Consider the following 27268-nt stretch of genomic DNA (forward strand, 5'->3'; position numbering starts at 1 on the left):
CCACGACGGTCATTAATGGAGTGTTTTATTAGCTCTAACCCGTCTGAAATGGAGTGCAGTTCCTGCGTGTGTGCCGCTGATGCCTTTTGGCAGGGCTTTGCGCTTACTTTAAAACGGTCACGGATTCATTTTTCTGCATGAAAGGGTCTCAGTGAGCTGAAAACAGCGGCCTCTAGCCTGCTCAGATTTATGGGCTATTAAAACAGCAGGGCATCTGACCAATACACCAGCACACGCAGACCGTCCCCTCCCTGCGCAGACACACCCTACCACATCTCCATCCTTTCATCAGTCGCAGCGTTTGTCTTCTTTGATATCTGGTGATAATACATGACGCATACAATGCATTAATATGCTTGTTGAGAAAACAGTACGTTTCACAACGTTCTTATCAACCACTCGTTACCATTAGATTTATGCGGTTTGTTTTATCATTTACTCTCGTGTCATTCAAAAACTGAATGACTTTCTTTCTTCTGCAGAACACAGAAGAATATATTATGAAGAGCGTTGGTAGCCAAACAACACTGGACACCGTTGACCTTCATTGTATGGACACAAAACCACTATGAGATTTCTCGAAATATCTTCTTTTGAGTTCCACAGAACAGTCATTTACAGGTTGTGAACAACAGAAGAGTAAATACATTTACCTTTAAGGTTAGGATTCTGTCTAGGGACCGTATTGTTTTAATATAATGAGCCTGAGCCAACAAGGATGTAGATCCAGGGTCATGTTCTACTATGCTAAATATGCAAAAAACATATATAACGTTTCTGAATTGCTCAAAGCAGCTGACTAACAGTGACACAAATGATACAGTCCCAGAATCCAGTGCTTCTACACACCACCATTAGTTATCACGACCATTTACAAAATTGTTTCCCTGTTTTCCAAATCCTGGGCTCAAGAAATCCTGTTTGTCTTGTTGAACGACCAGATAAGCGTCACATTTCATAATGGTACCCTATTACAATGACCTGAATTCCTCTTGCTTTAAATCCCCGGGGATTATCACTAAACTATGGGTTTCATGGCACGTAAATACTATGCTAGTGAGCTTGAAACCATATCATCAATCATCTTATCAATGGTTTTCTTCGCCTGTAGTGTAAACAGTCTGACATTGTGTCCTGCCACCATTTTAGACGTCCTGTGTGCTGCGAGTACGAAGTCTTGCGCTACTGTTTTTGTATCCATGTGCGAGAACAGCAGTTGGGTGAGATGGAGCAGATGCGTCAGGCCAATGAGGTCATTCTAGTATACAGTTGTTTTGGTGTCTGCCAGCGCTGGATTTTTTTAAATCTTCAGCCTACAAACCGCTTGATAGTCGATTACGGGACATGATCTGTAAAGAGTGTACAAAATGTGGTTTTACACATTTAATTCATCCAGCAAGCACTGCAAACGAAGCGGCTAACACGCTTTTAACATGTTTTAAATGCCAGGTAAAAACCCACTTCGAATGCTGGCTTCGGCAAAGTTTAACACTCCTAATTGTTAAGGAGAGCTAACACTGTAGAGTGTTAAAAATCGATGTTTTGTTTGAACACATCAGTTACCGTATTTATTTTTTGCACATTAGAGTGCATTATTTAAATGCCCAAATAAATACGTAAAATAATCATGCATAAAATAATGTAAACGATTTCTTATATTTCTCTTTTTTTCCCAGAATATCTACCAAAGATAGATACATAATACCGAAACGACCTATTTTTGATAAACTCGTGTTATAGGACAATCCCTTAGTTCTGTGCCCGCATGCACAGGCATCAAAAGTTTAGCGACCGATTCACGAATTGTATTTAAACTTCTAATAAAAATAAAAAACGACAAACGCTGAGGATTCCACGGACACTTTACCTCACATCACGGTGGAGAAACACGTGAAAACACACGACGCTTTAGCGCCAGCGCGCGCTGCAGCAGTTGCCAGGGGACGTCGAAGGGGAGGGGTTATGATTGGCTGAAGTGGGTCTGTTGCCTTGGCAACGCCAATGGGCTTGGTAGCGTTGCTGTGCGGCGTGAGCTGTGCGCGGCGCGAGCAGCTGCCGATCGGACTCCCTCAGTATTGAAGCAGAACTAAAGCGCCTCGTCGGCAAACGGACCGGTCTGTACGAACGTGAGTAACGAAACGAACTTCAGGCTCTTTTTCCTCATCGATTATTTGCGTGTGTTTGTGTGACCGACGCAGAAAAACTTCCCGTCGTTGTGAAGCGCGCGCGGGGCGGATATGAGGCTTCGGTTCCTGTATTGTTTCTCAACTGCTCGCGTTAGTGTCGATTAAATGTCGGAGAAGTCAGACATGTGTTCACTTTCTGATTCATCAAAGTTCTTCTTTTGCTCTCGAGGACACCCGTTCTTGATCTCAGGCCATTCCTGGAGTGTTCTCGCGCACTTCTGAAAGATTGATCGATGTTTGGTGTCAATATCGCATCGGACGTTTAATCCGAATTCGCGCAGAATTGCGACGTGGGAACTCGAAGTGAACCGAATTCGTTGATCGTTTTTATAGGGATTTTTTTTACGCAAAGTCTGTATTGTTACAGCTAAGATCTATATGGATTAAAGACGTTATATGTGTGAAAGTTAAGTGGGTCACGTGATGTGATATGGTTCGATTTGAGATGAATAAAATAATGACGAAAATGTTGTGTAGCATATTTCTATAAAAATTCATGTGTAAATGTTCACATTATTGTGTTTCCCCATTGTTACAAACTAAAACAAAGCAGACCTTCGAGTTGTATATATCGTACAGTTAATCGTTTTACGATTATGAAAGTAGAACACGTCGCAAACAACACAACTTACTGAAAGTCGCCGTCATGGGATTTTTGAGTCATCACACCTACGCTGTCAGAAAAACGCATGCCTGTCATACCACCCGTGTCAGAGACATTTTTGACAGGAATCACCAAAGTTGACGTTACCAATAACTTTATTCCTCTGAGCTTTTCTCTAAATCCTTTAACCTTTCTTTAAGCCTTCTAGGGAAGTGACCTGTGTGCGATCTGTTGCGGGTTCCACGTGAACCCCCGTTCGCTTGAAGCCTTGACCTCCTTGACATGTCGCAATCTGTTCATGGTGATATCACTTTCAGAGCGAGTCTGCTCATTGATTCAACAGTCTCCGCCGTTATTCCCCAAGGCTTGAGTCACGATAACTTGGATCATGTGTTCAGACCGTAGGCTGGTTGCTCTGTCCCACTATTCTGGATCACTCGTTGAAGTGAACATCTGTGTACTGCAATGATGTCGTGGTCGCTTGTAGCGGAGAGCTTAGGTAACGTTAGAAATGCTGAAAAGATGTAGATGGCACGAATAATCGGAAACACTTACCCAGGAGAGTAACACAAATGGCTTGTGTAGGTGTGTATGCCTTTTTAAAGATACAGCGTTTTTGTTGGTACTCCATTGATGTCAAATCGATTGTTAATTGAGATCAAAATAAGTCTTTTGAATTGTGCAGGCGAGTGGGTTGCGGTCAACTCTCTTCGTTCAACAGATGTTGTTTGCTGACAGCAAGACCCAAGATAAACAGCACACAAAGAAGGCAAAAAGATAAAAGAGAGAGAGAGAACGGCTCAACCTTTTGTTATTTAACTGTGAACAGACATCGGTAGTTTGTGTTTGCAGTGTGGGTGTACTGTTGATATTTAAGGGCTTAAACAACTTACATTCATTAATAAATTACAATTTGTAGTTCTTTAAACTCAACTTAATGTTGTTTTACATTTAATCTCTTAAGAAGCATCATAGATTTGAAGCTGTTCTTGCTGATGTTTTTTTTAAAAGTAATATTTTGTGTATTTATTTTGTCCGCCATCGGGAGGGTCTATGAATTCCGGGATGTCACTTAGCAGGATGTTACCGTGCCAGGAGAGCCCCTTACTTGTGTGAGTGAATGGCGAATACCCCCCGGTGCGCTTTTAAAGGACCTCTTGAGTCCCGAGTCTTTCCCTCTTTTATTCGGCCGTCGACGACACTGATGCTAAACACTTTTGGAATGTGTTGGGAGAATTAAGCTTTCGCCGATGAAGGACGGAAGTGTTCGCTGATGAGGATGTGGAATTTTCCCGGGACGGGTGTTGCAGATCTTAAGGGATGTCCTGTCTTAAACACAAAGTGCGTCCGTCATGTTTTACTCCAGGCAAATAAGCTCATGCATATTGAGAATTTACAGGAAATAATGATGATTTTGAGGTGTTTTGTCAAAAATGATTTCAAGTGATCAGAATCATTAAGTGGAATCGGTGTTGCGCATGTCTGTTGATTCTATCTGCTCTTTGTTTGTAGGTGATTGTTTTCAGTGACTGCAGCTGCCCGTCTCTCATCAGCTAGACGTCCCCTCCCTGTTCTTCCTCCCTCACACCCCTCACTATTATTTATTATTTTCTTTCCATCTTACCAGGAGGAGGGACATCCTGCTCCAACGTCCGCAGTTGTCTTGGTTACGAGGCGTCGGCGGACGCTAATGCAATATCGTGCTTGCACCGAATTTGGGTTGCAGTGTAAAAATAGCTTTTTTCTTTAATGCACTTCCTGCCCTCTTCCTTGAGCTCCATTAGAAAGGCACTTTCATTTATTATGCTGCTTTCAAGTCCTCCTGGGAAGTTTGTGCTGATGAGTTCAGAAATCGCTTGTTGTGCGTTCACATGTGGGTCACTTTCCATATTTCTTGCTCACTTTTTTATTTTTGACAAAGACCGGACACGTTTTGAGTGCAAGTTTAACAATATAAAAGATGTTAGGTGTGTCAATGGTGTTCTGTTTTATTATTTACAGAAAACGATGGGTAATGTAGTTTGTCCGCGCTGCTTAATGCCTCGCATTTATTTGAGTTATTTCTCATTAATAGAACACGAAATAAATACAAACTAAATTGAACTGGCAAAGTTCAATTGAATTAATACCGGTTTTCCAGCATCGTCTCTTAAAGTCATGGCTTAAGGAAAATCCACTCGGCATTAAGATAAAGCGTTGGCGTTTTCATCTCATAAATCCATTACGGAGACACTTGAAGGCGGTATAAGTGTGCTTGATGGATTAACTAGTGGCTTTTGGAGAGTTAGGACGGATGGTTCATTACTCTCCTTAGGCTGTTTAGCTTGGATAAGAGACGCCCTCATAGTCTCGTGTCTGTCGGTTGGTCAAACAGCGTTGTTTGTGGAGATCGCCTTGCCCACATTGACCTCCACGGCTGTCGTGGGGATTTAAGACATGCTTCTATTAGCACTCGTTGTCCCGTTGAAAGTGATGCTAATGTGGCCGTTGGCCTGATTACGTGAGGGAAAGTGAAGCTAGATGAGCCTCGTGTCACTGGCAACAATGGCTCTTTGTGTACGTCACTCCTTGCTGAATAAATGCGGTTTGTTTTAATTCAGACAGCTATGGAACGACGACGTTTGCTGCAAACTATCACACACAGCAGAACAAAAACCAGAACTACCGGCTTGAAATATAACAGTGTAGTTGTATGCAACACTTCAGCTGTAGTTGAGTTGACTTCATGTGTAACTGAAAGAAACCGTGTAAACCAAGAGGAACAAAAACAGATTTTAAAACATGTGATTTATCTATTTTTAAAAGGAATCTCCATAAACCCATTGCCCAAGAAGTTTTCAATGCTTGTATACAGGGATCAATGTGGGGTCTCGTTCGGTGTTTCTAAACCAAGTTGTCACTTCCTCGTCAAAGTGAAATAATTTTTTGTGAAACGAATCACAGATATCATCACTTTCTTCTTTAACAGTTTATTGTTGCAGTCGTCTCTATATAATCTTCACTAATAATTTACAAAAACTAGAAGGGACTGACTGTCACCATGAATTGTTTTGCTTCAGTTTTCTTTCCTGTGTTAATGTGGTTCATTTTGTGATAAGAGGTTATGAATCATAGTCTTATTTTATAACCTGTGCCCAATAACCACCAGTTTGTCACAGCAAAACCAACATTTCTATTTACTTTTGCCTCTCGGTGACTGGTGGTTTTCACAGAGGGACGTTCTCATCTCTTGTAACTGATTTTGGATCAGTTTGTGATGTTGTGAAGTAAAATAAAATATATAAAACTTGGTACTCGGATACTTGCGTCTAAGCATGGGCCGGTATGATATTTTGGCGGTATAATAACCTTTATCAAAACTCACGGTTTGACGGTTTTGCCATTACAACAGTAAAATGTGTTATTTCCAAATGTTTGCGTATACAAACAACTACTTTTCAACTGGAGACAAAAGTTTTCATTTTGAACCAAGGTATAGAACATGTAAAAATAAAGCCTTACAATTACAATATTCTTATATATTAGACATAAACATCAAACATTGAATTTCTGTAAACACGGTTTCACAGAGAATGTGGTGGTTTTGAAACCTGAACTTTTTGAAACCTCTGTATACCTTGAAACCGGTATTTCTTTGAACTCTTGATCTTGGTAATCTTTCAGACGGCTATACTATCGCACGTTTTGCTCAAGCTGCATCATTCCTGGATATCATCTTACTGATATCATTGTAGACGCGTTCCAGTGGATGATGGTGTGGTACTATATTAAGACCAGCCCGTGACCCACTGGGGGAGGAACATCTTCTCTCCTCATGCCCATGTTGGATGGTGTGTCCTCTGAGAAGGTTTTACATAAGCGGGGACGTACGTCACCTGACCTCATACGCTGTTGTTCCTCTGCAAAGTTAAACGAGTGAAAGTGTGTTCTATTCGGCCCGTTCCAGCTGTATTTTTAGACCTATCGCTCTGAACTATTAGCCTACTTCTTTAAAAAAAAAAACGTTTACAGGAAGTGTTGTCATTTATACTTGGAGTGTGAGACTGAAACACCTTTACAACGTAGTCGCTGGCTGTTTGCACAGGGCTTTAAGACACACCTGTGTGTATTTGACATTCAGGTTTTGTTTTTATTCAGGTGAAACGGTTTTCATCAGGTTCACTGACAACAGCGTAAGAGCCGGGAGGTTTGGGGTGTGAACGAGGCACGGTTCAACACGTCAAAACGAATGACTTTACCAAGGGCGGGGTGACAGCCTTTAGGGCACAACGGCACAAGTCTGCTTTGAGTTTTTCAGTGGTGTTTGTTAAGGTAATTATTGCTTATGTTCGAACTCAATAGTCATGAATGAAGAAAACAGTTGCCATCTTTTAGATGATAAAACCAACGACGACTGTCTGTAGACATTCACGCATCATACATTATGTCTCAAAACGTTGTAGCAATGTTTAACAACAGCTTACACCTTAGCAACATAATCTGACAACCGCGGTCTCACTTTCATTAGAACGTGTAAAACTCTTAATTCATTTGAGATTTTAACCTCACAGTTTTAAGCTTGTCATTATTTATCTCTTAGAATAAATGTTTTTGCATATCTTTCGCGTTACCATATTTTACTTTTGGTCAAGACCATGTCAAATGTGGTTATGGAAGATAAACCATGGATAGGTTACGTAAGGGCTCTTTTGCTGGCTGTGGTGATATGTCATACTGCTGGCCTCAGCGTTTCTACCGCGGTATTGATCTCACTCCATTAGACTGTTGCGTGATGGAGGATTTGTTGAGGGATAAAACAGACCTTTTTCTTGAGGATGTCACGTGAAGGTCATCACTTTTTTTCAACCCTCGATGCAGGTTCTCATTTTGTTTTTCACCCGCTCTTATGTTGTTCCCAACCTGCGTGCAGTTAAAATAATAGAAACGCTGACATGAGGGCGAGTAAATAATGACAGAAGTTGTACTCCGGGTGAATTGTCCCTTTAAATTGTAGCGATGACGACTTTGATCGGACAGGAGTTTTATATGCACGGTTTCTTTAAGGATGACACCTTAGGATGATCTCTCTCTCTCTCTCTCTCTCTCTCTCTCTCTCTCTCTCTCTCTCTCTCTCTCTCTCTCTCTCTCTCTCTCTCTCTCTCTCTCTCTCTCTCTCTCTCTCTCTCTCTCTCTCTCTCTCTCTCTCTCTCTCTCTCTCTCTCTCTCTCCGCCCGCTCGCTCGCTCGCTCGCTCGCTCGCTCTTTCTCTCTCTCTCTCTCGTCCGCTCGCCCACTCGCTCTTTCTCTCTCTCTTTGAATGAATGAATGAATGAATGAAAGGCCGAGCATTGAATAGGAATTTTAACTTGCAGATGAGCTGGTGGCGTCTGTGTGATTAAGCCCTAGTGTCTTCCCTCATTAGTGCTCGCTCCCTCCCTCACAAGTGTGCCATTACCGCTTTGATGTGGCTTGATAAGAGCAGCGATAATTATGCTAATGATAATCGTCTATGAGCTAATCGTATAAAAAGCACTTCTTGTTTCTCGACATGGTGTCGTCTCAGCAACACCTGGGAATTCTTATGGCTGTGCTGCTCACTTCAGGTCAGCGTTTGTGTTGGTAATAGGGGCAAATGAACTACCCAGAGGCTATAGAGAGGAGCGAGGGTTCAGTTAACAGGAGCAGCTCTGTGTTTATGATAACGACACCTCTTAAAGGTACTCACCCAATTACAACACCATAAAGCCAAGAGACATTACGACTCAACACGTCTATTAAACCAAACTGTTCTGAATGCAGGACTCTCTGTGGGACTGAAAGGTGAACCTGTGATGCACAGCTTTAACTTATTTTGAGCTGTATGAGGTGTGTAAAACCTAAATGTCTTTTACTGTAGGGGTAGTTCACGCTAAATTTCACCCTCGTGTCATTTTTCCCTGTTTGACTCTTTTGTCTGTGGAACGCAAAACAAGATATTGGAAGAAACGCCTCTGTGGTTTTGCGATCGTTCAATGGGGGTCAATGTTGTTCGGTTATCAACGTTCTTCGAAATATCTTCTTTTTTGAGACAGAAAGTCACACATGTGAAATAACATAAGGGTTGGAATATTATGAAAAGGAGACCATTTTCAACAAGGATATTTTTAATTACTTTCTAACTGCATTTTGTTTGTTTTAAACTAATAAAAAGTTACTGATAAAACTTTCAGTTTAGTTGTATTCGTAATGGGATATAAAACATTACTCAGATTTGAATTAGTCTTGAAAGCCCCTCTGCTGAACTATATTCAGGTTTGGATCTGTGTGTTTTGAGGTTTGGGTAGGAAGCTTTTCTTTAATGCAGATGGGCAGTTTTGTTTCTGCATGACATGTCTAATCGCTTCCCTTTTCTGAGATTTATGATTCATCGTGTACGGCTTATCACTTATTTATTAATTTGACTGTTTCCATGGAGCTCCTTTTAAATCATTCTCTTTGGGAGCTTGCAGCTAGTTGCCTCTCCATGTATTCAGGTTTTCGGGATTCGTAATTTTGCGTGATCATTCTCTCTTTGATCCTCTTAAAATCTGTCTTCCCATGAGAGATGTTGGGTCTAATGCTCTTCTGTCGTTCTTCTGAATTCTCTGTCGTTCGGTCTGTGTTTATAGCAGGAAAGTTACCGGTTAATCCTCCCATAATCTTGCAGAAGCCAATCTACTCTCTGTCATACGTTTTACTGAATATGTCGCAAAGAGTAGTATGTCAAAAATGATGACAGCACTTTTATTTTTGGGTCCACTTAGTCTTCCATACAAATATGAATTATGGAAATGTGGTTCGCTGTTCCGACATGTTGTATCCTTGATGTATCCTTTGACCGCCAACAGGCTCGTACAGCTCTGACTGACCTAGTTCAGTGTTAAAAACACTAGTATACCCTCCACTCCCCTCCTGCCCCTGTCTGGCGTGTCTGGTGTAAGTGTGCGAGTGATGCTGGGGAGCGGCTGATGCTGACTGATGGCTTAACTGGATGGACTTTCCCTGCTCTTATTCAATCCACTGTCTAATCCTTCCCCCCAATTGAACAGACAGGATGGTTGTCATGGTGACATCGGGGCACGGCTTTGAGCGTGGTGTGAATAGACAGTAGGGATTTGCCGATTCGCTCGGCGCCATTGACCTGATTCGCCTTAATGCCACAGTTGGGATGCCGCGTCTGTCCCTTTTACAAGAAGAAAAATTCGTTTTTTTTACCTTAACCGCATTTTGACTGTTGACATGACACATACTCGGTCTATATGATTCCCTCGCAGTAAAAGCATAAAGCTCACGCTAGACAGATTCAGATTTTAACATGAGGTATCGTGTTAAATAATCGGCATCTCAATATTGGGCAAGATAATCGCGATTAGGATTTGTGTCTTTTGCCTAATGTCAACTCTCGTTCCATGGTAATGGATTATCAGAGACGTGCCGTGGTGATGCTTTCTAGATGTTTTCTCTTTCCAAGCAACCCATTCGCTCTTCGGTGAGCGGTTTGTCAAGGCCGCTCCGGCTGATGGCTCACTAACAGCCGCGTGTGATCGGTAAGGAGGTGGGCGGAGATGAGAATGAGACCCGGTCATCTCATACACTCTCAAGAAACCTCAACGGCCCTTGGAAACAAGAGCTGCTCCTTCAGTGAATGACTGAGAAATACCAGCAGATGAGTGTGAGATGAGAGACGGTTCTCCCGGAGAAGAAAGATTATTGGAGGGAAGTGACAGCGGAGAGGAGCATTTATCTGAAATGTTTTTTTCTGGAGATACTGTCAATAAGGGACAGGGTTGTAGGACGGTTTCATGGAGCAATTGATCAACTTGTGGCGTGTGTGACATCCATTTGTCTCTCCAGTTTTTCCCAGAGGAACAATGGGTCTCTTTCACTAAGCCTGAAACTGGCATACGAACGATTTCACGGACAAATGAACAAAAACTTTAGCACTAAAATGTATTCTAAATATAAGAGAAAAGATAGGAACAGTTGAAAGCACACGTACGCAAAATCTCTTTTGTTTCCTTCTTTCTCTCCCTCTCTCTCTCTCTCTCTCTCTCTCTCTCTCTCTTTATCTCTCTCTAAGTCAAAGTGCCTGTTTCATATTAGGATAATAGTTATATATATATATATATATATATATATATATATATATAAAATGACTCATAGATGTATATTTTATTTTTAAATGATTTCATCATATACAGTGAAGGGCGTCTTTTTTTGTTTTTCTTACTCAAGATATTTAGGTGACAATGGCTATATTCTTCTCTGTCTTGTCAGTGTATGGCGCACGTTCACAAGAGCACTTCTTCTTCATCTTCTGCATGCCGGCGCTCCGACTCAAAATGTGGAAATGTGCTCTCGTCCAAGAAGAGGACGAAGAAGAATTGCTCTTGTGAACGTGCGCCATACACTAACAAGACAGAGGAGAATATATTGATTGAAGTTGGTATTATCTTTATTTTTTTCGCACATAAAGCATTCTCGTCGCTTCAAATGTTAACATGTCAATGTTAACAGGGCCACTATGTGGGGATGGAGCAATTTAACGATGTCTTTAGTAGTTTTCTAGACCTTGGCAAAAACTGACACCATGATGTCTATGAGGAGACCTGGAAATCTCTCGGATGCCACCTGAATATCTTTATTTGTGCTCTGGAAAGTTTTCATGGGAGGTTCAAATGTGCGTTTAAATACAAACGCAATTATTAGTGAATAAGACCTGCTGTCCTGATATTGTTCTTTCATAGCTCGGGAGATTTGATCGATTTTCCAGTTGTGTTTTATTGAAGTCTCAGACTGTTCTTCGCTACAACGAATGTTGATTGTAGAGGTAAATTAATCTGGATTTTACTCAATTTGATGAGAAATGTTTGAGTTCATACTCAGATCATCAATAATATTGACCTTTGTTTGCAGTCTTAACAAATCTGAGCTCAGTTTGTGACATTGTTGATATCTCTTCTGAAACTCAAATGGAGACATTTGTTAGATTTCTCTTTTTCTCAGGAGATCTAAGGTGCAGAAAATAATTTGCTCTCTATTTAATTTCATTGATGCAGATATTTCATTGATACACAGAAATGTGTATTCGGTATTCGGCCTTCAGCCAAGTGTTTCATTTTTATTCAGCTTGGGCCTAGAATTTTCATTTCGGTGCATCTATAATATAAACTCATTCACAAATTCACAATCATCATTTTTGTTTTTTAGAAGACGTTTCTGGTTAAATGGGTCCAATCATCGGGATGTCACCAGACAAGAAAGCTGAATCCCCAGGCGTGCTGGATGAACGGGCCAGCCCGCGCGGGGTTTGTGGGACTCTGCCGGAAGCCGAATGTGCCGCCAGCCCGCTGGCCACCAGCCTGGACCGCACGTCCAGTTCAGGAGACGAAGAACTTACCAACCTCAACTGGCTCCACGAGAACCTCCTCCAGAACTTCACACTGGGAGGCCCCGAGGCCCAGTCAAGCCCCAGCCCGCTTTTTGACATCGAGGGCAACCACGAGAACCACGTCATCTCTTCAGCGGCCTCTCACGGAGACTCTGTCAAGTCCAAACCACCGTTTTCCTTTTCCCTGCTCATATACATGGCCATCGAACAGTCTCCCAGTAAATCTCTGCCGGTCAAGGACATCTACGGCTGGATTCTGGAGCACTTTCCATACTTCTCCAGCGCCCCCACGGGCTGGAAGAACTCGGTGCGGCACAACCTGTCCCTCAACAAGTGCTTCCGTAAAGTGGAGAGGAATCTTGGGAAGGTGAGCGTTCAATCCAAATGTTCCTTAAAAGTTAAAGGTTTAGTTAAAGGGATCGTTCACACAAAAACGAAAATCCTCATGCCATTCCAAACCTGTATGACAGAACACAAAAGAAGATATTTTGAAGAATGCTGGTAACCAAACAACTTTGACTTTCATTGTATGAACACAAATCCACCGAGAGATATCTCGAAATATCTTCTTTTGGGGTACACGTGAGATAGTTAGAGACAGGTGTTAAATGTTATTTCTGACGTTTCTCAGCTCAGGGAAACTATCGCTGTGCTATTGAGTTTGTCAGGTCGTGGGTGTGGTGGTTCTAGCGGGCGTATTTGTCATGTTGGGGTTTTGGTTGGGCCCTTATCCTCTTCTGTTTGATAAGAGGTGAGAAAGCCAGTCAAGGTCACAGCATTTTCCTGTGGGGAGTAGCAGATAGAAGCTTATCACAGCCCAGCGATTCACCACACAGGAGGCAGATGTAGAACATTGTCACACCGTTTCACTATTATCTGATGTTATTGCATTAGATAATAAAGTATGAAAGCAAGTAGCATCTGCAAACTAATTTTTCTCAAAACCTAATCTACTTTCTGAGTATTGTTTTGCAGAGGCTTTAATCATCTAGTGTCAAGCCGCGGTCACACTTGACTTTTCCCACCATTGACTTCCTTTCATATGCATGCGAATACGACATACAGGGAACGCAAGACCGTCCAAATGGTATTTCACATTTCGCTGCGTAGCAAAGTTCAAGTGAACTTGCGTGTGAGACCAATAGAAGATCAAAACGTCACAGCGTGACCTCTCGGTACAGAAATGTAAAAAAAATTGGAATCACGCCCACCCATTTTGGTACCGCAGTCCACCTGCTCAAATTCAAATCTTACCGCGGCTTCAGTGTTAAAAAAACGCCGAAAATCGGAAACCCAGTTAGATTTTTTAACTTGCAGAAATTTCGGATGCAAATTTCAGATTCAATGGCCTGTAGTGTGGGGGAATTTTTATTTTAAGAAACGAGACTAATAATGGATGTTCAGGTTCAGGAAATGTTGCAAGTTGGATCGGTAGATATGTTTTTACTGTTCTATATTTGAGTAATGTTGAGGTATGCGGTGAGACATAATGGAGGAAAGAGAGAGAGACAGACATATAGAGAGAGTGAGACAGAGAGTGACAGAGGGTATGAACAACTGATGGAAAGATGCAGACATATAGAGAGAGTGTGACAGAGGGTGAGACAAACTGATGGAAATATAGAGTGAGACAGAGGGTATGAATGACTGATGGAAAGATAGGTAGATAGAAAGAGAGAGAGAGAGAGAGAGAGAGAGAGAGACAGACAGACAGACAGACAGAGAGAGAGAGGGTATGAACGACTGATGGAAAGAGAGAGCGAGCGAGCGAGCGAGACAGACAGACAGACAGACAGACAGACAGACAGAGATTGAGACAGAGAGAGAGATGATAGGAACGACTGATGGAAAGAGAGAGAGAGCGAGACAGATAGTCAGACAGACAGACAGACAGAGATTGAGACAGAGAGAGAGATGGTAGGAACGACTGATGGAAAGAGAGAGAGAGAGCGAGACAGATAGTCAGACAGACAGACAGACAGAGATTGAGGCAGAGAGAGAGATGGTAGGAACGACTGATGGAAAGAGAGAGAGAGCGAGACAGACAGACAGACAGAGATTGAGACAGAGAGAGAGATGGTAGGAACGACTGATGGAAAGAGAGAGAAAGTGAGCGAGACAGACAGTCAGACAGACAGACAGAGATTGAGACAGAGAGAGAGATGGTAGGAACCACTGACGGAAGGAGTGATCGAGAGAGACAGACAGTCAGACAGACAGACAGAGATTGAGACAGAGAGAGAGATGGTAGGAACGACTGAGGGAAAGAGAGAGAGAGCGAGCGAGACAGACAGTCAGACAGACAGACAGAGATTGAGACAGAGAGAGAGATGGTAGGAACGACTGAGGGAAAGAGAGAGAGAGCGTGCGAGACAGACAGTCAGACAGACAGACAGAGATTGAGACAGAGAGAGAGATGGTAGGAACGACTGAGGGAAAGAGAGATCGAGACAGACAGACAGAGAGTGAAACAGATTGAAGGAAAAACAGAGAGAGAGATGGTAGGAACGACTGATGGAAAGAGAGAGAGAGCGAGACAGACAGTCAGACAGACAGACAGAGATTGAGACAGAGAGAGAGATGGTAGGAACGACTGAGGGAAAGAGAGAGAGAGCGTGCGAGACAGACAGTCAGACAGACAGACAGAGATTGAGACAGAGAGAGAGATGGTAGGAACGACTGAGGGAAAGAGAGAGAGAGCGTGCGAGACAGACAGTCAGACAGACAGACAGAGATTGAGACAGAGAGAGAGATGGTAGGAACGACTGAGGGAAAGAGAGAGAGAGCGTGCGAGACAGACAGTCAGACAGACAGACAGAGATTGAGACAGAGAGAGAGATGGTAGGAACGACTGAGGGAAAGAGAGATCGAGACAGACAGACAGAGAGTGAAACAGATTGAAGGAAAAACAGAGAGAGAGATGGTATGAACGACTGATGGAAAGAGAGAGCAAGCGAGACAGACAGAGAGAGAGAGAGAGACAGAGAGAGAGACTGAGTGTTCCATTGAGTGTGAGCTCGTCCGTCAGACACACACACACACACACACACACACACACACACAGAACTAGTGTCAGATGACACGGCCTGGTTTTGGTTTCCATGACAACGTTTCCTCCTTCCTGTTTATGAGCAGGCTGGTAATCTGAGTCAAGGTTATAGCTCTCCTCTCTCTCTCTCTCCCTTTCTATCCTTCACTCTCATCTATGTATAGATTTACTGTATATCTTTATGTCTACATGTCTGCCGTTCTCCCACCCTTTCTATCTACACACCAGAAGGATTGTTTGCATTGTGACATTATTTCCTTGACACTGAACGCAATTTACCTACAAAACGATCATGACAATAACATCTGTCCGTTTTTAGTTTGCAGGTTCTGTTATTTGTATTTTCACGTCTGCTAAATATCGTCTGCTTATTTTAGTTGACTCAATTTTGAAATCAAATAACACATTGACCTTAAAAGTATGGCAAAATCTAAAACTAAATCAAAGTTGAAGCGTCGCCTCAAAAAAATAAACTGAAATAAATTCAAAGGAATAAATGATGACGACAAACAAAAACTTAAATAAAAATATGTTAATCTTATGTAGCAACATGAAAAACAAACAAACGAATTGATAAAAGCAAACCCCAAAATTGCTACAACTTGAACTAAAATGAACATAAAGAACTAAAAATGAACATTTCAACTAATCTAAATAAATCTGAAATCAAATCTATAATAACTATGCTCTACAGTCCTCTGCTCTCAGTGTGTGCTACTACAGTAGTTATGAGAACCTCCGTCATAAACATCCAAACAGCGTCTCTCGCGCCGGTCACAAGCAAACTCGGATGTTTATCAACGGCTTTTAACCACAACTCGCAAACTCCCAGCAGGCTCTGGATTGCCAATCTCATGCTTAGCTGATCACATTAAGAAGCTCTTCAGCCCCTCAAACCTCCTGCCAGATTCTCTTTCTTCTGTTTTTGTAGTAAATGGGTTCGCTGGAGTAAAACGATGCTCCTTCCTCACGTTTTATGAAGCAGTGTCTTTACACTTGACTGGAAGTTATTTGTTGACGTCTACGATCGAATGGTTGGTGTTGTTGTTTTTGTGGTAGGTGAACGGGAAAGGCTCGCTGTGGTGTGTGGACCCTGAATACAGACCCAATCTGATCCAAGCCCTGAGGAAACAGCACTTTCCTGCAGCTCACTCCTTCTGCACGCCCCCTGCCTCCCCGCCCAGGTAAACGCACACGCTTGCCACGGTACAAATTCAGACGCACGCTTTTGTACATTGTGCTCCATTTCAGCCTGCAGTCTGTCTTACCATCTCTCTGTCTGTCTGTCTCTCCGTCCGTCTGTCTGACAGTGCCTTCTCACCCGCACGACATCTCTTCCTCCAGACCTGCTCTCTTAAAGGTGAGCCGATAATCTGCATACCGATGCTCTGTATCATTTGTATATTGATCACGGCTGCAGTGTGAAACACACACACACACAGTCTACTGTCTCTGTCACCTTCACTATAGTGGCAGTACTTTAACTTTCGTCTCTGTCTGGTTAGTTATGAATAATTCAAGGTTGCATGGAAACAGAATCTCCAGATTCCTCTCCTCACACTCTTTATCTTCTTATGTCCTTTTCTAGAGTCAGACATTGATGCCGCCACAACCATGATGCTGTTAAACGCAGCCCCCGGACATCACGTCGACCCCTGTAAGACACCATACATCTCTCTGATAGCAACTTCCACTGATATGAAAACTAGTGCTTGACCAAAATGGGTTTTTAAATACAGCTGAGATTGTGACGCACTCTAGTTTTGAACTGAACCTAGTTTTATAAGGCATGACTATTGTTTTTTTTTTACTCGGAATGGCATGTCGCCCATGTGCCCCTTTAACAGGGATCCTGGCAGACTCGGATTGAAATCAGTCTGATGTTTGGTGTCAGTTCGGCTGTGTATCTTATTTCTGACTGTGGTTTTGGAAATCCATCTCATTAAAATAGTAACTGGTGTTTAGAGAAGCGTCGCACTTACTTTATACCGATTTCTGTCTGTAATGAGCTTTAATCACTCATTTCTGAATAAAGAATCAAAAGAGCGCTTCATTCAGATGATGCGTTTCGTAACGGCTCTCAGTTTGCAGAGATGGAAAATGTGCAGGAATCAAATATAAATAATTCAATCTTATGGAAACTTCGAAGAAACATTCAAGTCCTATTTCAACCCAAACATTGACATTTTTTATCATGTATATGAGGACTAGACCATGTAATATGGACGGATATAAAATGTAGATATTGACTGAGTGGGGAATAAACTGATTATAAAACAAAGAGATGATTGGAAAGATGTTTATCTGGCATAAAAATGTATTTTAAGTTTTCAGTTTTGCAAAAATTGTTGTATTATATAATCATTATTTTTGCAAAAAAATAGCCTTGCAGGTGTTATGGTGTTAAATTTTTTTTAATGTATTTCTTAAATAATATATTCACAAACCAGCAACCGTGTTCTATAAATATCCGCAAAATCATCCTTGGCCAGTTAAAAAACCCACATGGATCAAGCACTAGCAATGTCCTAAGTCTGTGTTATGATGGTAAGGCTCATGAAACATCTTCTCCGCAGGTGATCCGGACAGCCCCATAGATCTCTCGCGGCCCGACTCGGTCCTGGTGAGCAGCGATCCAAAGCAGGACCACAACTACAGCAGCTCCTCCTTCCAGCGCTGCTCGTCTCGATCTTCCTCGTCCTCTTCCTCGCTGTCCTCCCTGGACGAGACGGCCTGCGACTCCAACCAGGGCAGGCGCGCCGGAAGCGAGGGTTTTCACAGCGACGAAGACTCCGAGGAGGAGAGGAGCTCACGGCCGCCTTCGCTTTCCATACGCCACCCGCTCAAAGTCAAGTGCCCCGTTCCGAGCAAACGGGCCCGTGGCGAATCCAAACCTGAATTGGACGAGGAGTTAAAGGAAGCGGCCGGATCGCTCTTGCACCTGGCTGGGATCCGTCCTGGTCTGGATCTGTCGAAACAAGGAGCGAAGAGTAAAAAATTGGAAAAGCATCGGAATTAAAGTCACTTCGTGCTTTTTGCAATCCCAACAGACAACTGTGCCTCCTTGTTTATTGGATCATTAAAAGCCTCCCCGATTCAAACTACGGCAATAGAAACTCTCACACGGGGAGAGCGAAGCCATACTGAGAATTTTGAGTGAATATGGAGAGCGACTTCATAAGTATCCCAAAACTTTGCGTGCTTCAGGATTTATTTCCGATGATGACAAATGGAGGGATAGGACATTGATGTTTTTCACTTAACCGTGTGCATGCTTCCTCTTTACACGAGTGCTCTACTCTTCCAAGTGAATCTGTGTTGTTTCGAGAGAATGGAGTGGATGTCTGTGACGTATGAAGCGTTCACATATACCGTTTCACGGCTGTTTTTAAGAACTTCATGAAGAAATGCAATAATTCTCATCAGGCGGCTGCCATCAGATTGGTTTGGATCGGATGGAGGATATGTCTGCGATGGTGTTTTGGGTGAAGCTCACAGAAACATGTCCGGGTCACATTGTGTAGCTGAAATCAAAAGAAAAATATTTTTTAAATCAAAACAATGAAATCTCTTTTTAGTACCATCGGGATGTTGTTTTCGTGACAGTTTAACGCAGAATGGGTTTGTGTTCTGGGGAGGTTTGAATAATCATGAAATAATATCGTTTTCAAGCAAAAACTGTTTCTTCATTTTGCTGTGAAATATAATGTTCTTGATGGGTTTCGTGAGTCACATTTCGAGCGGTCGACTGGAATGGACGGATCATGTTGGATATCGAGCCTTTCAGATCCAGAACCTTCACTGAACCGCATATATCCATCAATGACGCCAAAACACACTTTTATAACGGATTGAAACCACCTTTCCCATCATGCTTTTCTATATGTCTTTAGTTTTCAGATGTCTTTGGTCTTTAGATCTGTTTGATGCGGTTGTGTGGCAGATCTGGATGTTTCATTTCTTTCTGTTCGAAGCCTATGCAAAAACACAAGACGCGGTAGCTCTGTATTTGATATATGTGCGTGTGTATGTGGAGTTTATGTGTATCCTAACCTCATGGCGCTGCGGGTGTAGATGAACAGATGCACACGTGAAACCTGTCAAGAACATGTCTGTCTCATATTTCACACCAAAATCAAACGAATTCAACGGATTCACAATTCTTTAAATCGTCTTAACATTCAAATGATTGAAATCGATTGTTGCAATGCAATGAAACTAGGCTTGAATTCTGTTGCAAGCAATGCGATGACTATTTTTAGCTTTTGATTTAAGGGAGAAATGTGAGCCGGACGCATTCGCCCACATCTGTGTTGTCAGACAAGAGGGATTAACAGTAAACTATGTTAACACAGGAACATTACGTCACAGTCACTTTCATGTTTTAAATATGAATCGATGAGCACGGATCAGACTTAAATGTAAGGTTAGTAAGTTTAAAAGCCGGTATAATGTGTTATGCACTTATGCGCAATGCCATAAGGTACTGAGAAATATAATACAGACAGATCTGAAATACGGCCAGTACGATTGACCTGATATGAGCAAAAACTAAAAATAACCAAACCAGAATGAAAGCAGAAGTAAGCACGACATGTGAAAATCAAAACATGTTGACAAATGTGTTTAATAAAGGCACAATTCCCCAAGGAATCATTTATTCACCCTCACGTGGAATGACTTCTGTGAAACACAAAAGAAGATATTTTGAGTAATGTCCAATGGTTTGGTTACAAACGTCCTAAATATCTTCTTCTGTGTTGTGCAAAAGTAAGAAAGTCAGAGTGGTTTGGAATGACATGAGAGTGATTCAATGATTAAACATCATTTTGGTTCGTCTGTGGAAAAGAACGTCAGTATCAGCAGAACCTTTTCGTTTCTGTTGTGCCATAATGTGACTGCAGAAATCATTTCAGAACTGCCAAGATTAATGTAATCGTCTTTATGTTTTAATCTGTTTAAGTAGCGTTGACTGCCAAGTTCCCACCAAACATGTTGTTATATTTGACCCTATATATTTAAATTGTAAAGTATTTATTCATTATGCTAGTATTACCCAAACTGCCTTGGTTTTTGGGTTAAATGTTTGCAGTGCAGTAATTATTTTACTGTAATATCGACAGAAGGAAATCAAGAATAACAACAATCACAACAGAAAAGTGTTCGGATGCATTACAGTGGAAAGGTGTGTCATGAAACCAATAAAAAACATCGATAGACTTCTTGTCAATGTTTTGGTGGGTGGAATGTAATCTGGACTTTATATTTCGGAAGAAGATCGAGTCTGAATATACACCTTTGATTATTCTGTTTACATGCAAAGTGAATTACGATATTGCAATTCATAAGATTGTAAACTGCTGTTGTTTTATCGACACTGCCACACGTCTTCTCAGTTTTCTGTGGAGAGATGAATACTGCGGTTCTGTATGTGAAGCAGAAACACATCTGTGAGAGTTTTGTGCCAACTGTGAATAGTAAACGTGTGAGGTCTGTGACTCGGAGTCCAAAAACATCTCATGGTCTTTGTGAACGAGTGTGACCCGTCTGATTATTACGGCTGGGTGTGTGAGTTTACGATGACGTGGGACCGCACTGTTTAAAACGATGTTTATTATATTTTCCTTATTAAAATGAAGCGTGTCAAGCCTGCATTGAATGATGTAAATAAATTCGACTGCTGAACATTTTCTGCCAACCCAAGCTGCCACCTCAGTATGTTTGTCACTGTCTGCCCGTCTGTTAGACAGACAATGCCCTCATTTTTTGTACGCTAACCTCTGTTAATAAATAAAATGTTTATAAAGTTTATTTTCGCCAAAGATATGCAATTGCATTATATATGGTATTACTGAATAAAAGATGTTGTTTTACACATGTTGTTTTGTATTCAGATGTATTGCAAGTTTAACACAATATAACACAACTTGACTTGTGGCCGTCTGTCAAATGTTTTCAGATTAAGAGTCTAGACAAACAACTCCGCCTGCTGGCTATAAACAGGCCTACAAATGCCCCAGGAGCTCATTTTTCTATTAAACTTGCTTTCTTTCAGGTTGTGTAAGCGATGTCAACAAAAGCTTGTTGCTTTATCGGATGTGTTGGGACTCAAGGTCTTTGTAGTTTGTTTCAGGTTTTGTCTACGCTTCAGCCACACATAAAGATGAATAATGTCGAGGTTTTGTCTATTCTTGTAGGTTTGTCCAGAAAATCTTTTCGTCGCTGAAGATAAACAGCGATCAGAATAGACTCGTAGACTCCATTGATCATAAACACAGTATCTCATTCGCTTGAATTTAAGCAGAAATTACAGCATCTCCCTTTTTAACTCGCTTCTGTGGCAACCACGCCAACAGTTGCTTAGCAACCAGACAGAATTTCAGCCTCCAGGCATGAACCATTGTGTTAAAGAGAGACAGGAAGAGAAATCTTTCAGATGATGTATGATGAATTCAAAGCTTTGCATTAGTATTTACGTTAACACAGTTCTTTAAATGTAATCTTACGTTTATTTTCTATAGAAACTCTAAAAACTACGTATCAATATACGTTTAAAGCTATTTGTCCTTTTCATCTCTAACTCCTTTTGTTTACTGGTGTCGTTAAATTTCAATTTTTAAGAAAACTTGTGACAATAAAAATCAATCTTAAATATATTGTAATTTATAGCATGTTTATGTATTGATTCAAACTGTATCTATATTATACACTTTAATGATGCCAGATCAGAAATAATGCATTTGCATGTTACTCAAAGGTACTTTCAGAAGATTATGAAATGCTTTTATTTTTTTAACCTTCTTCATCCGCTCGACCATCACTCATCTCCTCATTGCTTTATTCTTCTTTTGTCTTGCATAAACTCCATCATCAGTGTCAGTTCATAGATCCTCATTCATGTTTTCCTTTGTTGTAATTCTGTCCTTTTCCAGTTCCCCAACAAAGTCACATGAGGGCGCTGTTTGCTCGATTCAATAATAATAATTATAATTCTTCCATGCCGTTTATTAAACGTGTATGTATAATATGTAAGTTTACAGTATATTCTGTATGAATATTTTTATTTAAAATATGAAATATGGAAATGAATAGAAAATGCATGAATTGATCAGCTTTAAAAAAAACGAAAAACTATTGTATTATAATTTAATTTTAAGACACAAAATGATATCAATCATTCTTTACTTAGTATTCATGTTCATAATAATATGGGAAATGAATTAATATTTTCAAATATCATATTATTAAACACAGAACATTCTACCAACAACATGACGGTGTTGTGTGGATGAATTGTTTCTTTAAATCTCAGTTTGAGTTGTTTGTCTGATATCCTGTTACCGCCACAATAGTTTATGCGATCGTATTTATACGTTTATAATACATTACCTATCTGAAATATGCTGGAACAATTTGAAAGTCAATAAATAAAATATGTGTTCACGTACTAACTTCATACATCATTGAAGTGCCATAGAGTACCATGTAAATACCATTCCATATGGAAATGTTAACAACAAAAATGTAAAGATATATACACAAGAGGACGTGACAGTAAAATCTTTGGAGATTTCAGGATGCTCAGTAGGGTTGAATGCATTCTTGACCGCAGGAACAGCTGATGGGTTTGATTGACAGCACAAGCTCCCGAAAACCCTGCGTCAGGTGGATTGGGTGGGTCTGAGCAGGGTCACTTTTAAAGAGGTATTAAACTCTGGTGCCAACTGCTGTACAGCACAATGAAGGGGCTGTGTGGGACTTCAGTCTTTCAGACAGCTGCCTCAGACCAAAACAACGCCGTGAAGACACATCAGTCAACCGTGATTACACACACAGCCCTTTTAAACCCTCTCATTTGGCCATCATAGTGTCACACGGCATTTCATTACACACAGAATGTTGTTCCTTTCATCTAAATATGGAAATCAAGAACATCTGCCGGCCAAATTGTGTAAAGTTATAATGATATACACATAACTATAGTTATAGGATCGTTTATAGTTTCGCATTCTTATAATCAGATTTCTAAGGAAGTAACTTATTATAGTTTGCTCATGAGCACAGAACGCACATTTATAAATATGCACCAACTGAATTCGCACATTCCCTCCACTTAACACAAGCTTCTGCTCTCACGACTCTGTATTTAGTGGTCTACAAATTCTATAAACAAATGCTTTTTTCGTTAAAAACCAACCTTGATTGAAATGTTGAGGTCAAGAGTTGAAATAAGTTTAAACGAAACACAAAACTGAGACTGTACGACTATTTATGTCATTTGATAGCTTGTCCTTCAAACCATTTGTGGGCTGACTGGAAGTTTATAAATGTAAAAAAGCGATTCGACACAATACTTTATCGTAAACCAAGGTGAACATTTCTCGATGACCACACCAGCAATACAAAACACATGCACGAATCTTTTGTTTGAGAAGAAATTGTGACTATGAGCAGGATGTTGGGTTGAGCAAGAGCCATCTGTCAATATTTGCCCACAAGGAATTCAACATCTGACCCCTGTCCTACACACACACACACACACACACACACACAGAGAGAGGTCACGGTAGCACAGGCCTCTTGTTGGACTCAGAATCCATCTGTTGAAAGAATGTGAGTAAATAACAACTGCAGAAAGCAACAGGTGCTCTCATGTGCTGTTTCAACTTGCTGAATGACAGACGGGAGTGAAAAAAGTGAAAAGCTATAGTTCTAGAAGTCTTTAGGCTACTAGTATATGGTAAATCAGATTAATACTTATTTGTTTGGTTTTACATCTAGTCACCAATTTGCCAATGTGCTTTGTGATTGAATGAAACCCTTTTGTAGGGAATTTAAAGGAGTAGTAATACAATCACATGAAAGTGACATTAACTAAACATAAATTAACCTTAAGCATTATTCAAACGTATTTATTTGTATTGCAATTATTTAAGGTATGCTTATTATTAATATTAATCTTGTGTTGTTTAAATTATGTACTTGCTTAATTAGTAAACGTTAACCATTTTCTTCATTTTCTGATCTTCGTTTCAATTTATGCAGCGCTGCAAGTACCGCGAGAGCAGACGGCTCCATATGTTTTACAAACGCTCTCGCGGTACTTGGATGTCCACCGCCTGCGCAGGTTTAATAAAGTTGTCATGTGATATTTTGTCACGTCAAGTAGTCAAGTTTTTTTAAGCTTGTAGGCGTTCGTTTTGATTTCGCTAAATATGTTTAAACGTTTTATCGTTTCACTTGTAGGCTGTATGACTTTGATGATGTTAGATGTGCTCGTGGATCTTTAACATCTGCGTGAACGTGTAATTCTGCGAATTGTCGGAGCGCTCGTCTCCGGCGCATGCCCACATGCGCAGGTGCTTGTCGCGCTATTGCAGTAAACAAAATGTATGACAGCATTTCACAGATCATGTAAGTGTGTTTGTCTTGAAAAGATTTACGTTTAAAAAACGTTTACAACATCCGCCAAACACCTTTGGATTTGATTCAATCACGTCACAGATTTTGGATTCAAAATGGCGAATTTCGCAGACAGGTTGCGTGACCTCACCTGTTGTTAGATCATTTATGACTGGAGTTATCTTTTAAAAAAGTGACCAGCAGTTAACATATAAACAATAAACTATGCTGCCCACACATTTCCAGCCCATAGAGATAATAAAAGCGTCAATTAAAACCAATACAATGCCAATTATAACCATTTAACCCATTTCTGTGCTTGTTTTTGTTTCGGCAGAGATGCAGACATATCAAGTATGAAAGTAAATATTTCCCAAAAATCGCCACGCCCATTCCCCCCCACAATTGACAACCCACTGGTCACCAGTGTAACATGTTCTGGCCGCCACAGTTGTTTTCGATACTCTGAATGTTTTTATTGTCATGGCCTCTGGTATTCAGTCATATTGCTTTTTGGTTTTTCCTGTCATTCGCGCAGCAGCGAGACTAATTTCATCATTACAAAACATGGCGCCACAGAATGATTTAATATCCGAATGTGACTTCGGTCAGACAGTCAGAGAGAAAGACAGTGAAATGTACAGATGTGACAGAAGTGGGCCAACATGATGTCATAGCACATGATCTAATTCTAAGGCTAGATGATTGGATCATACGTTTTCCTTTAATTCAGGGGTAATTAAATGAACAGTGCTGCTTTTCTGTTCACTGTAATTCTGAAGGGATCCCTGCGGCTGACCCGCAATTATCCTATGAAATGAACACTGGCCTCAGTCTTTTCCTGTCACTCACATGTTCTGCATGTCACATTCAGTTCTCTCTTTTGTTTATGTTGTAAACATTGCACTTTAAAGCTGCACTAAATATTGTTTTTCATTTCCAAGCATTTGAGGCTAAAGAAATGAGTATGAATCTGTTCTGCACATTCCAGTGGTTTGCGACTGGTGGCTTGTGAACACGTTCACTCTTGCGCTATGTTGCATCAGTATGTGTAATTGTCATTTTTATAATAATTTGGTTTCTCTATTTAAAGAAGAGTATTAGGTGCGTCGGCTTTGTGTGGGGTAGTTGACAAATAAATGTGTCCTATGGTGTGACGGCGAAAACTAACAATGAAGACAAATCTCACTTATGCTGTTTTATATTATAAGTATGATTATTAATAATATGAAATAATATAATATTAACAGTTTGTTTTTACGTTTTTGGTTTGTCACACCACAGGACACATGTACGGTTTCTCAACCACCCATGTATCACACGTCACGTATGCTTGAGGAATTTAAACATGTGACATTAGCACCTGCCACACTGACTTCAGCAGGACAGCAGATGCTTAGACGGGATTTCTGTACACTCGGCTATCATCCCCAGCAACTGTTTTTTGGGTGTACACTTCTGCCACCGCCTGTCTCAACACTGTCATCTCCCCCATAGCTATTGTTTCTCTTTGTACATTGATGGGAAAATATATTTGAGAGATAAACAAACTTGTTTGCTCTATCTTAAAGCTACAACGAGCAACTCCTGCTCACTGTTGCCCCACGTGGTTGATAAATGGAAATTGTCTGTTTACAGTGTCATTAAAACTGTCGCAAAGATTTCCCGCTGGCAGCTCAATACACGTGAGTTTGTTTACAAATCGACCCAGAAACGTCGTTCAAACTATGTCCACCGATCAGGCGTTGTGTTTTGTGTAACATATGTTATAACTACAGTCAACTCGCTAAGAAAACAACGCTTGGCATGTACATATACATAACGATAACATTAGCCTACTCGACGACTGAACTGTTCAAAATGTACGTTACATTTACGTTAAGTTCAGACTAAAGAATATGCTACTTTTTACCACAACATGTTTATCGTGTTATTTTAGTCTTTATTTACAAGCTCTACACACATTCATGAAGAGACACGACAACATGCTAGCTATCGACACCGGCAAGAAAATATTATCTCTCAGCTACCTTATGGTTATAAAGTGTAAACCGGTGGAGTGCCAATGACACAGACTAATAACAAATACGTTCAAAAGTACAGGACAAAAACAATTACATATAACACTTACAAGTCCAGGAGCAGGGCCGCTAGATCTCTATCCGTTTTGCAACCCGTTGCCTCTTGCAGCTCGCGCTGCCGCGCTACCGAAGCCATGCCGATATTGATTCGTGACTGGCCTCGTGTCCGATCACTCTCTCGGTTTCTTCGTTTTTTTGGCTGGCTTTGCCATGGTGATGTTTTGGCTAACTTCTCCCAGGCTACGAGTAAAACGTAACACATGCTGTAAAGCAGTTGATAGCCGGGGCTTGTACCGACCCAAACTCCAAAGTTACAAGTGTAATTTCAGTCGATAGGAGGCTGCTTAGGTAGCAACGGCAGTAAAATGTTTCAAGTTAAAAGTTGTTGTCCTACCACTAAAAAGAATTTAGAGACTTTATTTGAAGCTGAAAAAAAAGTTGCTTGTTGTCGCTTTAAAGTTTTATCAAGGTTCGGTGTAAGGAATTAAGCTGCATCTAGCTGTGAGGTTTCAAAGTGCAACCAACGGCTCACTGTTGAGTAATTCAAAACTAGGTTTTA

The 27268-nt window shown here is 40.9% G+C and overlaps 1 protein-coding gene across 4 annotated transcripts; it reads left to right on the plus strand.

Annotated features, from left to right (window-relative positions):
• The first annotated feature begins 1919 nt into the window (after positions 1–1919).
• Positions 1920–21155, plus strand: foxn2a (forkhead box N2a). 4 transcript variants are annotated; one of them, XM_079472523.1, is made up of 6 exons: positions 1920–2126; positions 11997–12544; positions 16286–16410; positions 16537–16586; positions 16815–16883; positions 17803–21102. In XM_079472523.1, exons 2-6 carry the CDS (start codon positions 12014–12016, stop codon positions 18243–18245), a joined length of 1218 nt encoding a protein of 405 aa, XP_079328649.1. In that variant the 5' UTR covers positions 1920–2126; positions 11997–12013; the 3' UTR covers positions 18246–21102. The 4 variants fall into 4 exon arrangements, with proteins under 4 accessions (XP_079328649.1, XP_079328652.1, XP_079328650.1 ...); XM_079472526.1 differs by lacking the exon at positions 1920–2126 and adding an exon at positions 4032–4131; XM_079472524.1 differs by lacking the exon at positions 1920–2126 and adding an exon at positions 6928–7101.
• Positions 21156–27268: the final 6113 nt, after the last annotated feature.

Source organism: Barbatula barbatula, assembly GCF_947034865.1.
Source record: "Barbatula barbatula genome assembly, chromosome: 14".
Taxonomy (NCBI): Eukaryota; Metazoa; Chordata; class Actinopteri; order Cypriniformes; family Nemacheilidae; genus Barbatula; species Barbatula barbatula.